At 42.5% G+C, this 12,219-nt stretch overlaps 1 protein-coding gene across 1 annotated transcript; it reads right to left on the bottom strand.

Annotated features, from left to right (window-relative positions):
• Positions 1-7,984: 7,984 nt before the first annotated feature.
• LOC147609933 (pentatricopeptide repeat-containing protein At2g33680-like) lies at positions 7,985-11,462 on the bottom strand. The gene has a single exon (XM_086787049.1). The coding sequence runs from the start codon at positions 11,300-11,302 to the stop codon at positions 8,933-8,935; it is 2,370 nt and encodes a 789-aa protein (XP_086643175.1). The 5' UTR covers positions 11,303-11,462; the 3' UTR covers positions 7,985-8,932.
• Positions 11,463-12,219: the final 757 nt, after the last annotated feature.

Genomic DNA, 12,219 nt, shown 5'->3' with positions numbered 1-12,219 from the left:
ATGTCCAGGAGGTCCACGACTTGAGAAGACATGTTGATGAAGAAGAGAGTGTGGGGGTAGCTGCTGCATGTGCAATACTAGAAGACACGCCGGTAAGCTCAAGTAGAGAGGCGGCAGCAAGAAGGAGAAGACGTGCAGTTGTTGGCGCAGATCTGAAGTTGCACGGTGGAGTAGAATCAACAGGCCGAGCAGAGACAAACGGGGCAGGTTGGTATGGCGGGCAGAAAAAAACGCAGCTATGGCTGCAGACATTCGTGTATTTGGAGGTCGATGAGTTGAGGTTAAGATATCACAAAGCAAAGAAGCAAACTTGTCGCCACATGTTGTTTGACCAAGCGAGCAAACATAGAAGATCAGAAACTGCGTAAATTTTGACTTGTATGTATCATGTTTGGCACGGGCAAGAAAGCTCGCAAGATAGGCTGCAGCAAACTGTGGATAGGCTGAGGGGAGAAGCGGGCAGGTCGAGCAGAAAATGGCGGGGCAGATGTAGGAGAAGATGGCGGGGCAGATGTAGGAGAAGATGGCGCAGAGAATGGCGCTGCTGACTGATATGACGGGCTGCAGAAGTAACATGCTGGCACGCTGCTCTGATACCATGTTATGAAAAATGGGGAAGAGACAAAGACAAAACTGAAACTGAAATGAGAGCATAACTAGAAGGAAACACAAACCATAGACATACCTTGAGATGAGTGTAGACAAGACACAAGATTGATTGATTATTGATGTGACACCTACAATTTATAGGTGAGAAGTACAAGATTGAGTAGACTCACTTATGGGATAAATGTAGAGGTGCCACATGGCACTAGACTCAAGACACAAAGACTGAACTGAAACTAGACTAGAGAAATAGTACACCTAGTGTGCACTTATTTCCAACACTCTCCTTAAGTGGACACTAGGAGGAAGATAAAAAGACAAGACTATAACATGACAAAAGATAAGACCAAGACAGAGAGACTAGACAAGGATTGAGAGACAAGCTAGAAGACAAGATGGACAAGACTAGAAGACAGACATAAAGACTGAGAGACAAGACATGAGAGACAAGACATGAGAGACAAAAGATCCTGAGACACCCCTCCTCAAGTGATATCCTCATATGGGTCCACAAGGGTAGGGACAAGAGTGGATCATAGACAGAGAGAGAGAGAGACAATCAGCCAGTAGAGTGGTCCCACAGAGAGAGAGAATGTCAGATAGACATGAGAGAGTCTGACAGATAGAAGATAAATGGGGACATAGACAGAATGCCAAAGAGAATGTGGGTAGCTAATCCACAAAAGAGAGGCATATAGACTGATAGACAGAGTGTCAAAGACATGTGACAGGATAGACACATAGGATAGACACATAGACAGAGAGACTGACTGATTGTAGATAAACAGAGAGATGGACCTTGATAGATACATCAAGCTTACGTTTACGTAGTGAGTCATTGGTATTGGTGATTTCTTGTAAGGCTTCCATTAGGATAATAATGGTGTGATTATGAAGGATTAGTGTGGATCGGTGAATTAGACAAGGATTAGAGTGTTATGATTGAATATGATTTGAGGAGTGTTAAAGGAAAGACGAGAAAAAGAAAAGTTTTTAATCATTGTCATAGGTTGGGAGAGACTTTTGAGATAAAAAGAGCCAAACATGCGACATTGCCCATAGGAAGCCACCATAACCACCAAGATGAGGGAGGAGAGGAGGGCTCTTTTTCACCACCTAGCCTTAGAGGAGTGTGGATAAGCATCTGAAAGAAACTTGGACCAGACAAACCAAAGCGTCTCCCTGTTACCAAGTAGTTATCACACTTAGTGTCTCTGTCTCTACCAAAATAATGTTGCACATAAGTCTGGATTACCTCTCACCGCATTTGCTCAACCATGATTTCACTAGCAACCTCAAAGTAAATTTGGTCCCACGTGATAGTAGAATCACGAGCATCAAGATCAAGGTGAACCATGATGAGACCTTGATTTATTTGATAACAATATAGTTATTGAGGTGCATCTCTCTCTCTCTCTCTCTCTCTCTCTCTCTCTCTCTTTCTCTCTCTCTCTCTCCCAATCATATAGTTCCCTAATCCTTGGTAGAATTACAACCTGCAAGGTAAGTGTTGGAGCATCAAGTATACTTCATACAAGGTTCCATCTAAAGCATAGGCTCACATACGGCCTTCCCAGTCCATCTTTTTACATAGAAGTATATTCTCAAATATTATTTGATGGTTTGGGCTAAGGGGATACATTATGCATTCATCCATTGTAGAGTTCTAGACCTTGTTCCACACATCATATAAGCTAGAGATTCCTTTGGGGTTTCTTGAGAATAGGCCGTGTGGACAATGGCCCATTCACAAACTTTCTTAACTGCAACTTTGTCATAGTCGTGCAAGTAAGGTGAGTAACTTTATCAAGTTCATCCGATCGAGTTTGGTATCCTTAAGAAATAGACCCTTTTATGGCCTGCACACACGATTGCCATGGTCATCAATTTTCCCCATAGCCAACAACCTAAAAGATCCCCCCTCTTGGAACTGCCCTCATGGTTAATTGGATACCGTTGGGATTTGAGGTGACATGTGAGCTAGAGAGAAGCGAATGAGAGTTATCCCACATCCAAGAGAAAGGCCAAATTTTACTCTTCTCATATAAAAGGGGGACATTTCAAGCAATGGAATACAAGCATAACATCTCATGTCTTTTTATGAGTACAAGTTTTCCGCGTCTAACCTAACTGAACTTGAGTCTAATCTTAATTAACACACTCACATGAGTCTCCTTCATTTCTGTCCACCTTAGGTTAGCAATGTTATTAGAGTAAATTAGCATGTGATTAGGATGTGTAGTTCAGAGAGCTCGATCCATGTTTATCAACATGGTATCAGAGCACATATATAGCTCTCTTAGCTTAGTATCAGAGCACATATATAGCTCTCTTAGCTTAGTATTAGTATGTTATTAGGATGTGTAGTTCAGAGAGCTCGATCCATGTTTATCAACATGGTATCAGAGCACATATATAGCTCTCTTAGCTTAGTTCTTTAGTATTAGTATGTTATTAAGGTCTTCTTAGTTTTGTCAATTAGGTTTTTTTTCCTCCTCAGCTTCTGCAATTAAGAGTCATGATTGAATACCCAAGTAGTAGTCCGTGCTAGACACACATTAGCAAGCTATTAACCGAGCTACATTGTAGATCTAAGTACACACTATGGAGAGCACGGATCTGAGCACTTAAGAAGAAAAGAAGCATCTGTGTGTGTGAGAGAGAGAGAGAGAGAGAGAGAGAGAGAGAGAGAGAGAGACTCTTCTTTTGAGCACGACGCCATAGCCAGGAGCTCGATCGATTTTGTGCTGGTTTCTTGTCGTAGCCATGGGAGACTAGGGGCGCAAAGACATGGCCCTCTCCCCCGGTTGTACCAAAGCGCAATATCTAGCCCACTGTCCAATAGTTAACTGATAGGACAAAGTCACCCTACAGAGCCTGGTCAACCTGAGTATGCTCCACCAGTTATGAAGGGAGAGACTCCGGCACAAAGAAGGGCTCGCATTCATGCTCTTCGTATGGAGAAGGTGCAGAAAAGGCTGCTGAGGAGTTGGAGAAATATGATCCCTCTGGGGAAGATGGCCCGTATAAAACAATGTTTGTGGCAAGAGTCAGCTATAGGAGTCCCAACAGAGAGTGCAGAATGGGCAGAGAGAAGAAAGGCACAATAGGCAACACACGCATAAAACCTGCTGTGAAGGAGAGAACTCGATGCTGATGACGATTGGGAAGCAGAGAACTAGCAGCAAAGCTGATGCAAGAAGGGAAGGCCAGCTCCTGCGTAGATTGACGGCCCCCCAAAAAGAGATAAGGTTGTATTAAAATTTTAAAAAAAAATAAAAAAATAAAAAAAAAACTTGACGACCATTCTCATGTGTAAAAACCCTTTATTAAGGGGTTGTTCATATGGGGCTCATCTTTTTTGTACTTAGGCTACGCCAACAGGAGCATCATGGATACCTTTGACACCGCCATGGATGCATAAAATCTTTTCATACACATTATGCGCTTCCACATCATCATAATTTAGGCATCACTAAATCCAACCAAACTTTTTGTGTCTAACCATGAGTCGAATATGATTATGTTATAAGCGGCCGAATGAGCACTCTATTTTGTGTGAAAGAGAAGAACATAACCCATGTAAAAGCGCCGCAACCACATGAGTAGGGGAGCGTATGTGTTGCAAACCATAAATGGAAAAATGCCTTTAGCTCTAAAAATGGCCTCTAAAATATTGTATGTCCTACCCTCTAGCACCGATGATGTAGCCAAAGTAGATAAGTAGCCAAAATTTGTAACCATACTCTTAAAAGAGACCTCTAGACCTTAAAGATAGGTCAAGTCTCTATCAAGGGGGGACCTCACTCTTAGAGATGACCTCTAGACCTCAAAGATAGATCAAGTCACCATCAAGGGAGGGTGTTGAGATTTGAGGTGACATGTGAGCTAGAGAGAAGAGAATAAGAATTATTCCACATCCAAGAGAAAGGCCAAATTGTACTCTCCTCATATAAAAGGAGAACATTTCAAGCAATGGAATACAAGCACAACATCTCAGGCCTTTTTATGAGTACAAGTTTCCATCTTGTGACTTAACTAAACTTGAGTCTAATCTTAATTAGCACACACTCACATGAGTCTCCGTTATTTCTATCCACCTTAGCTTAGCAATGTCATTAGAGTAGATTAGTGTGATTAGGATGTGTAGTTAGGAGGGCACGATCCATGTTTATCAACAGGTACCTCTCGCTTGTTGTGAGGTCCCCATCTAGTTCTCCCCCTCTCTCTTGGGATAGCCCTCACCTCCTGCTTGTTGGGATCCGGACTGTCGATTCATTCCTCTAAACCTAAAGGGTGAAACAAAAATTATTTACTCTACAGAATTAAACATCTAAATAACCCACTGTCCCATTGGAAAATGAGGGAGGAGATTTGAGTCTAGATCTGCTCTTCCCGTAATCCAACCTTCACCCTACCACTCGGTCTTGGGACAGATTTATATAAATTTTCTTTAAGATTCCTTGAAATTCAAACAAATTAACTTTCTTTATTTAAGATTCCTTGCTTTGAATAAACAATCTCATAACTTTTTTTATTTAAGCAAGCACTAAGTGAAAAAAGGAAGTATATGATATATTCAAGCTCTTCCTTGCAATGCATGTAGAAGTAATATATCAAGCAGTAGCATTTCTTAGCATGGTACAAAAAAGTTGGAATCTATATTCTAAACACACTCTCTCTCTCTCTCTCTCTCTCTCTCTCTCTCTCTCATATACACCACGAATAGCTTATTAGCATGTACGGGATACTAACTAGAATCCCTCTTTTTATAGTTGTTTCAAAAGGGGTCCTAAAAAGCTCTCATTTCTAGCAAGAGAAAGTAAAGGCATACAAAAAGCTTCCCTTTCCTAGCCCCAAAGAGGAGAAGGGGGGGAAGCATAAAAAGCCCCCTTTTCAATGTGCAAAGAAGGGAGGCCAAGCAAAGCCCCCTTTCTTTTTGAGAAGAGAAGGGGAGGAAACACAAAAACCTCTTTTTTTTAAATTGAGGAAACAAGGGGAGCCAAGAAAAAGGTGGGCCAAAAAAAGCCACCATTTAATTCACTTTTTGAAGATATAATCAAACTCCTTTAAAAAAAGCAGCAGCGTCAAGCTATTCAGAAATTCAGCTCCAAAGAGGATGTCACAAACCATGAGTTGAGAAATATAAAGTTGGCACAAGATTCACCATATCACTTATCTCAAGTCATTATCAATAACCAACTAGATTGGAAAAGGCTCCTTCCCTTGACACAGAAATGAAGGCTAAACAAATGCAAGGAGCTTGGATGGAAAATCAATAAAAAAAATTATAATTAGAAAAGTCAACACAATACAACTTCAATAAATCAAAACAGCATTGCTAGTGGCAACTTGACATGTATGTAGAAGCCCTCTCCAAGCAAATAAAATCAAATAGCTTTATAAAGGCAACACTTTTGATGATGTGTTGCTATGGAGATCATAAGGAGTTCATGGGCAATTCTGGGCCTACTGCCCAGTGTTAGCCATATTGCCAAAGAGGCAAAAACGTACTTGTTGCGTGCATTGCAGAGCTTCCTGGAGCTTCAGATATGGTGGAGGGAGAGTCAAAGGAGTTGCTAAACTTTTGCCTTGAAGATCCATGCTCTAGATATCAAACTCATGTTAAAATCAACTCTAGACTGTTAGAAGCTTTGCTTACAAAGCCAAAGCCAGCTGTGACTATGTGCTTAGACTCGTTGACATTCTAGCAAAGGATCACGAGGACACTCTGTAAGATACCAAGCAGTGCAAGCATAAGTATCCCAAAAGAGTAAGGGGTAATTATGTGGGCATTGCAAGGGTTGATATGGCCATGTTGTCTGCTCTCCAGCAGTTAAGCCACATGGATGAGATGTTTGTGGTAATACTATTTGAAGAGAAGTTTGTGCTTCAATCAAGAATCATTAAGTCTCTAGGATTGAATGATGCAGCACTATCTATTGCAAAGAAGACATATACCTTCATTTGTAGCATTAGCCACTGTCATCCCATGCTACAACCTTCCTGACAATGATGCTCTTTGCTGTGAAATAATGCCACAGTGAGCTTGCTCTGTCCTTCATGGATCAGAGGCCTCGACCTAAACTCTCTGTGATGTAATCGACAAACTAAAAGGCTGTGAAGTTGATGCTGCTCCTGCTGATAATGATGTTTCTAATAAAATAACTCTCCATCTAAAAGAAAAACCCACACTTGGGCATCCTTTTCACCAAGTTGTGTCATGTGCTCATTACCAAAGAGTTCCACCCTTCACTCTACAACATTTATTCGACTCAGCCGCTGACAGAGTTGCAAGCTTCAACATGGGTGTAATTGGCACTTTCTTCTGGCTAAGAAACAGCTCACTGTTAGAAAAACTGGTGCACTTGCTTGTTGCAGGAGTCTCAACAGAGCGAGAACCAAACACTGCAAAAGCAGTTACTAGAATCTTCTAGAATTTGGCAAGAGACTAATGTAGCTTTAATGAACCTGCTTCTTAGGTGGATCAATGAGCTCCCCAGTCAGCCAAAGGTCACCCAGCAGTAGGGTTAAAGTTTCACTTGTAACAACTTTGGTGTTGTAGATGCTCAAGACTTCTCAAGACCAATAGAATCATAAAGCAATGGGAGGCTGGGCAGCAAGAGCTTGCGAGTCCCCAATCACGCATACATGATAGCAAGAGTAGTGGAGAATACAAAGAGATGTCTTGATGCATCTATGGCCAAAGCAGATCATGAAAGCCCTCCACTTCCTGCTCCTGGAGAAGATGCTCAAAAGCCTTCAGTGTTGGAAAGCTCAAGACAAACAAGGAGGATATTTGATGTTGTTTGAGTAGATGCTGCAACAAAAAGCATACCATCCATGCACACGTTTGGATTACAGAGCATATTGAACAGTGACATGCGTGGACTTGGCTGGTCACTCTCCAAGGATGTAAAGAGTTCACTTGTATTAAGCATATATTAGTTTGTGTCATGTGTATTCTATTTGTATTTGTCATCTTTTATACCGTGCATGCAAGCGCATGTGCGTGTGCTGTGTTAGGGGAAATAGAATCACATGTGTGTAGGAGAAAAGAAACATCCACATGAGTGTTGGCATGTTTCCCTTCTAAATCACTTGTCATATGTAAGTGTCATGTTCATAGTGAGTGTGTACATATGTAAGTGTCATGTTCATAGTGAGTGTGTACATACGTAAGTGTCATGTTCATAGAGTGAGTGTGTAAGTTGTGTTTCATGCTTAAGGTTGAGCAAAGAGGTGATAATATGCACGAGTGTGTCACCTCCCTCCTGTGAAAAAGAAATGCTGAAACCCATTTAGATGAGTCGCACTGACTGTTGCAAGGACTTGTCAGAGCATCAGCCAAGAAGACATGACATATCTCACCCAGACATGGACGCAATCTGTTTTAATGTGTGGTGATTGGTACAAACCAAGTGCAGGCTCGACACCCTTCCCACCCACAAGGCATGAGATGCCATGATAAACCCTTATTTCAATGACTACATGGCCTTTTTGCTCCAGCACAACCACTGCATCACACCTAAATATCCCACCAACCTCCCAGCTAAGAATACACCAAAGTTGAGCACTCCCCTTTTTCTGAACTGCTCTCAGAGGGAGACTACATATGCAAGGGTGAGGGAAAAAGCCACACGGGTGGCTTCTAGTGCCAAGTGATCCCATCCCGCAGCTTCAGATGCATAGCCGCCTGCCGGTTTTGCATGGCCCTGAAGCTGCCCTCCTGGAGGCCCAAGGGCATGGATGAGATCTGTCCAAAGGGATTGGACAGAGTCAGCAGGAGTTGCCGACCACTTGATGGTCTCACGGCTGTAACCCCGCCAATTGAGCCATGCAGCCCATGGTGGGGAGTTGGGCTGTTTTTCCAAGTTCAGGTGTGGAGCTATCCCAGTGTCTCAGGTGCCTCGCTGGACGTCATCACAATCATTCACTGGTAAGACAGATAAAGTGCCAATCCTGTGCCATCCTCCTTGTAATGGGGAGCTGGGCCAGTCTCCATCGCCCAGGCAACCACACTCCAGGTGATGAAGTGGTCACTCTCTAGTGGTCCTGGGTGAAGAAAGATAGCATCTTCCTCCAAACCTGCTGGGCTGCTGGCCAATCCCATAAACAATGGTGCTCAGACTACCATCGAGCGCCACATCCAGGACAACTCCAGTTGACCCAATAGTGGATAGCCCTTGCAATAAATATGCTTTCAACAGCCTACAGAGAGCAAAAATGCTCATTTAGCTCCCCATCCACAAAGTTCGTTTCAGGCACATATCCTCATTTGCTCTGGTAGACTTGTCAGCTTCTCATTATCTAGTTTTGATTTACCTTAATGGAGCTGTGTCCTAGCTCTTTTTTCACCCTGCTTCATCTCCTTTCCTACTATTGATAAATCATTCCACCTTCCTAGTGCAGCATAGATGTTTGATAGAACCACAGATGCTCCTAGATTTTGCGGCTCCAATTTTCGGACATTTTCTGCTGCTAGTGCCCCCCGTTCGAGATTACCATGCAATCTGCAGGCATTCAGGTAGCTCATCCACACCATTGCAGTTGGTGCAAGTGCCATCTGGTTGATAAATTTCTCTCCCTCCTCCAGCTGTCCAGCACGGCCAAGAAGGTCCACCATACAAACATAATGCTCAATAGTTGCGGTGATACCATACTTCGGCTTCATAGAGTCAAAGTATTGCCGGCCTACATCAACTAGACCGGCATGGCTACATGCATTGATAACACTAATAAATGTGAAAGCGTTTGGCTGCAGACCTTTCTCCTCCATGGAGCGGTAAAGTTGAAGAGCCTGCTTGCCATATCCATTATGTGCATATGCTGCCAACATAACATTCCAAGAGACCACATCTTTATCACCAAAACCAAGAAACATCATGTAGGCTTCTTCCAGACTCCCACATTTTCCATACATGTTAACAAGTGCTGTTCCTAAATCACGGTCTAAGGCGAGTCCCATCTCCACCACATAGGCATGCACAAGCTTCCCCTCTGCTAAAGTTGATAGGGTGGCACATGTATCAAGAATACTTATGAAAGTAATGCTATTTGGTTTTGTGCCGCCCTTTTGCATTTTTCCAAAGAGTTGAAGGGCCTCCCTACCATGCGCATGCTGAGCATATGCTCCAATCATAGCAGTCCATGAAATCACATCACAAGTAGGCAACATGCCAAATAGTATAACGGCATCATCAATTTGCCCACAGTTGCTGTACATGTTCAAAAGAGCATTCCCCACTACACTGTCCGAGTCAACTCCACTGCAAACAATGGCAAAATGGATCAGCTTACCTTCTGCTAGGACTGCTGGACTGGTGCATGCATCAAGGACTGCAATAAAGGTTACATTGTTTGGTCTAACAGTAGAGATCATCATTTTGTAAAAAACTTTCAAAGCCTCTGTAATATGACCATGCTGAGAATATGCAGATATTATCGCTGTCCATGAAACAACATTTTTTGTTGCCATCTTATCAAAACTATGCTTTGCATCCTCCACACTTCCACATTTCCCATACATATTAAGAAGGGCAGTCTCCAGCACAATATCACACTTGGTTCCATTCTCCAAGATAAGAGCGTGTATGAACCGACCCTCTCCTAATGCTGTTTGGCCAGCACATGCATCGAGAACGCTAACGAAGGTGACTTTGTTCGGCTTTATACCTTCCTGGTGCACCTGTTTGAATAGTTCAATAGCATCCTTGCCACATCCCTGCTGTGCATATGCTGCAAGTATGGCATTCCAGGAGACAACATCACGTGGATGCATTTTGTTAAACATGGCGTGTGCCTCCTCTAAACTGCCACACTTCCCATACATACTTATAAGAGCATTCCCTAAAACCGGATCTGAGTCCAACCCACTGCTTCGGATTAGAGCATGAATCTTCTTGCCCTCTGCTAATGCTGCAGGGCTATTAAATACTTTAAGTAGATTAATAAAAGTGACGGCATTGGGCTTAACACTGTTAAATTGCATGCGTTGAAACAATTGAAGAGATATTTTGATGTTATTCAGCTGGGCATATGCATCAATCATTGCAGTCCATGAAACCACGTCTCGAGTCGACATTCGCCGAAACACCCTCTTAGCATCATCTAAACTGCCACACTTATTATACATGTTAATCAAGGCATTACCCACAAATAAATCAGTCTCCAACTTACATTCCACGATGTGGGCATGGAGCATCATGGAATGTGGCACAGAGGCATGGCGCGAGGCTGCAACAAGGGCTCTGATGAATGTGACCTTGTTGGGTTTAGCATCACGTGTCTCCATCAACTTTGAAAACAATGGAAGAACCTCATGGTCATGGCCATGGCTGCTGCATGCTGCAATGATGGCGTTCCATGATGCCACATTCTTATGGGTCATGCTCTCAAACACAGTACGAGCATCTTCTATGCTGTCACATCTGCCATACATGCTGACGAGGTGGTTGGACAGGGGCGCGTGCTGGTCTAGGCCAGCTAAAACCACACGCGCGTGGAACCGGTTGGCTGCTGACAAGGACGAAATCTGGTCACATACACTGATGAGCAGGGCATATATATGAGGGTTTTCAGTCTGATCAAAGCGATCCAAGCTTTGGAGGGCCTCTTGTAGAGCAGACAAGTGCCCATACCTCTTTCCAAAGCTTCTCTGTGCTTGCTTCTGCTCGAAGGCAAATGATGGCAGCATCCTTCTTCTTTCTTTTCTTTGTCTTCCTTCTGGTCTGGCACCATAGAGTCAGCGAGAAGAGTTTGCCCACCATCGAGGTGCTAGTAGGGGGGAGGTAGAGAGAGAGAGAGGAGGAGTTTGCCCACCATCGAGCTGCTAGCACGAGAGGGGTTGCATTTTAATAATTAACGTTACATGTATCTTAATTATTAAGTTATATACAAGTATTGTGTGATTGCGTGCATGTGTGTGCATCTATGTACGCATACATGGGTGCAAGCGAGTGTGTGTTTGTGTGTATGCGTATGTGAGTGAAAATGTGGGTGCAAGTGTATGTGTGTTTGTGTGTATGCGTATTTGTATACACTTGTGTGTATTTGTGTGTACATATGTGTATGCGTGTATGTACATGTGTCTGTGTATGACTCTCTCATATAGACACATATCTGTGTGTGTCTCTCTCACATGCATTCTCACAATGTCTTTGTCACACGCACAGACACAATCCTCTCTCACTCACATACATGTGCACATACTCTCTCTCTCTCTCTCTCTCTCTCTCTCTCTCTCTCTCTTCCCACACATCGTGTGATTGTGTGTACGCATATGTATGTATGTGTGAATATGTTTATATATAATAGTATTAATATAATATAATATATAATATTATATTATAATAAATTAGCATATATTTAATATATAGATTTATTTAATATCTTATTATTATTATATATTTGTATTATATATATATATTTATATTTATACTTATTTATTATATACCTTTATATTTTTATATTATATTATATATTAAAATTTTCTTCTTTCAACATACCCCTCCACTCTTCTCTCTCTCCTCCATATCTCTCTCTCTCTCTCTCTCTCTCTCTCTCTCTCCACCAATATGTGTGTTGCATTGCCTGTCCCAGGAAGACACCATA

The sequence above is a fragment of the Cibotium barometz genome, chromosome 50 (genome assembly GCF_041138505.1).
Source record: "Cibotium barometz isolate CiBa-2024 chromosome 50, ASM4113850v1, whole genome shotgun sequence".
Classification (NCBI taxonomy): Eukaryota; Viridiplantae; Streptophyta; class Polypodiopsida; order Cyatheales; family Cibotiaceae; genus Cibotium; species Cibotium barometz.
Note: the sequence above shows the minus strand (reverse complement) of the source record. Positions and strands in the feature narration are given on the sequence as shown.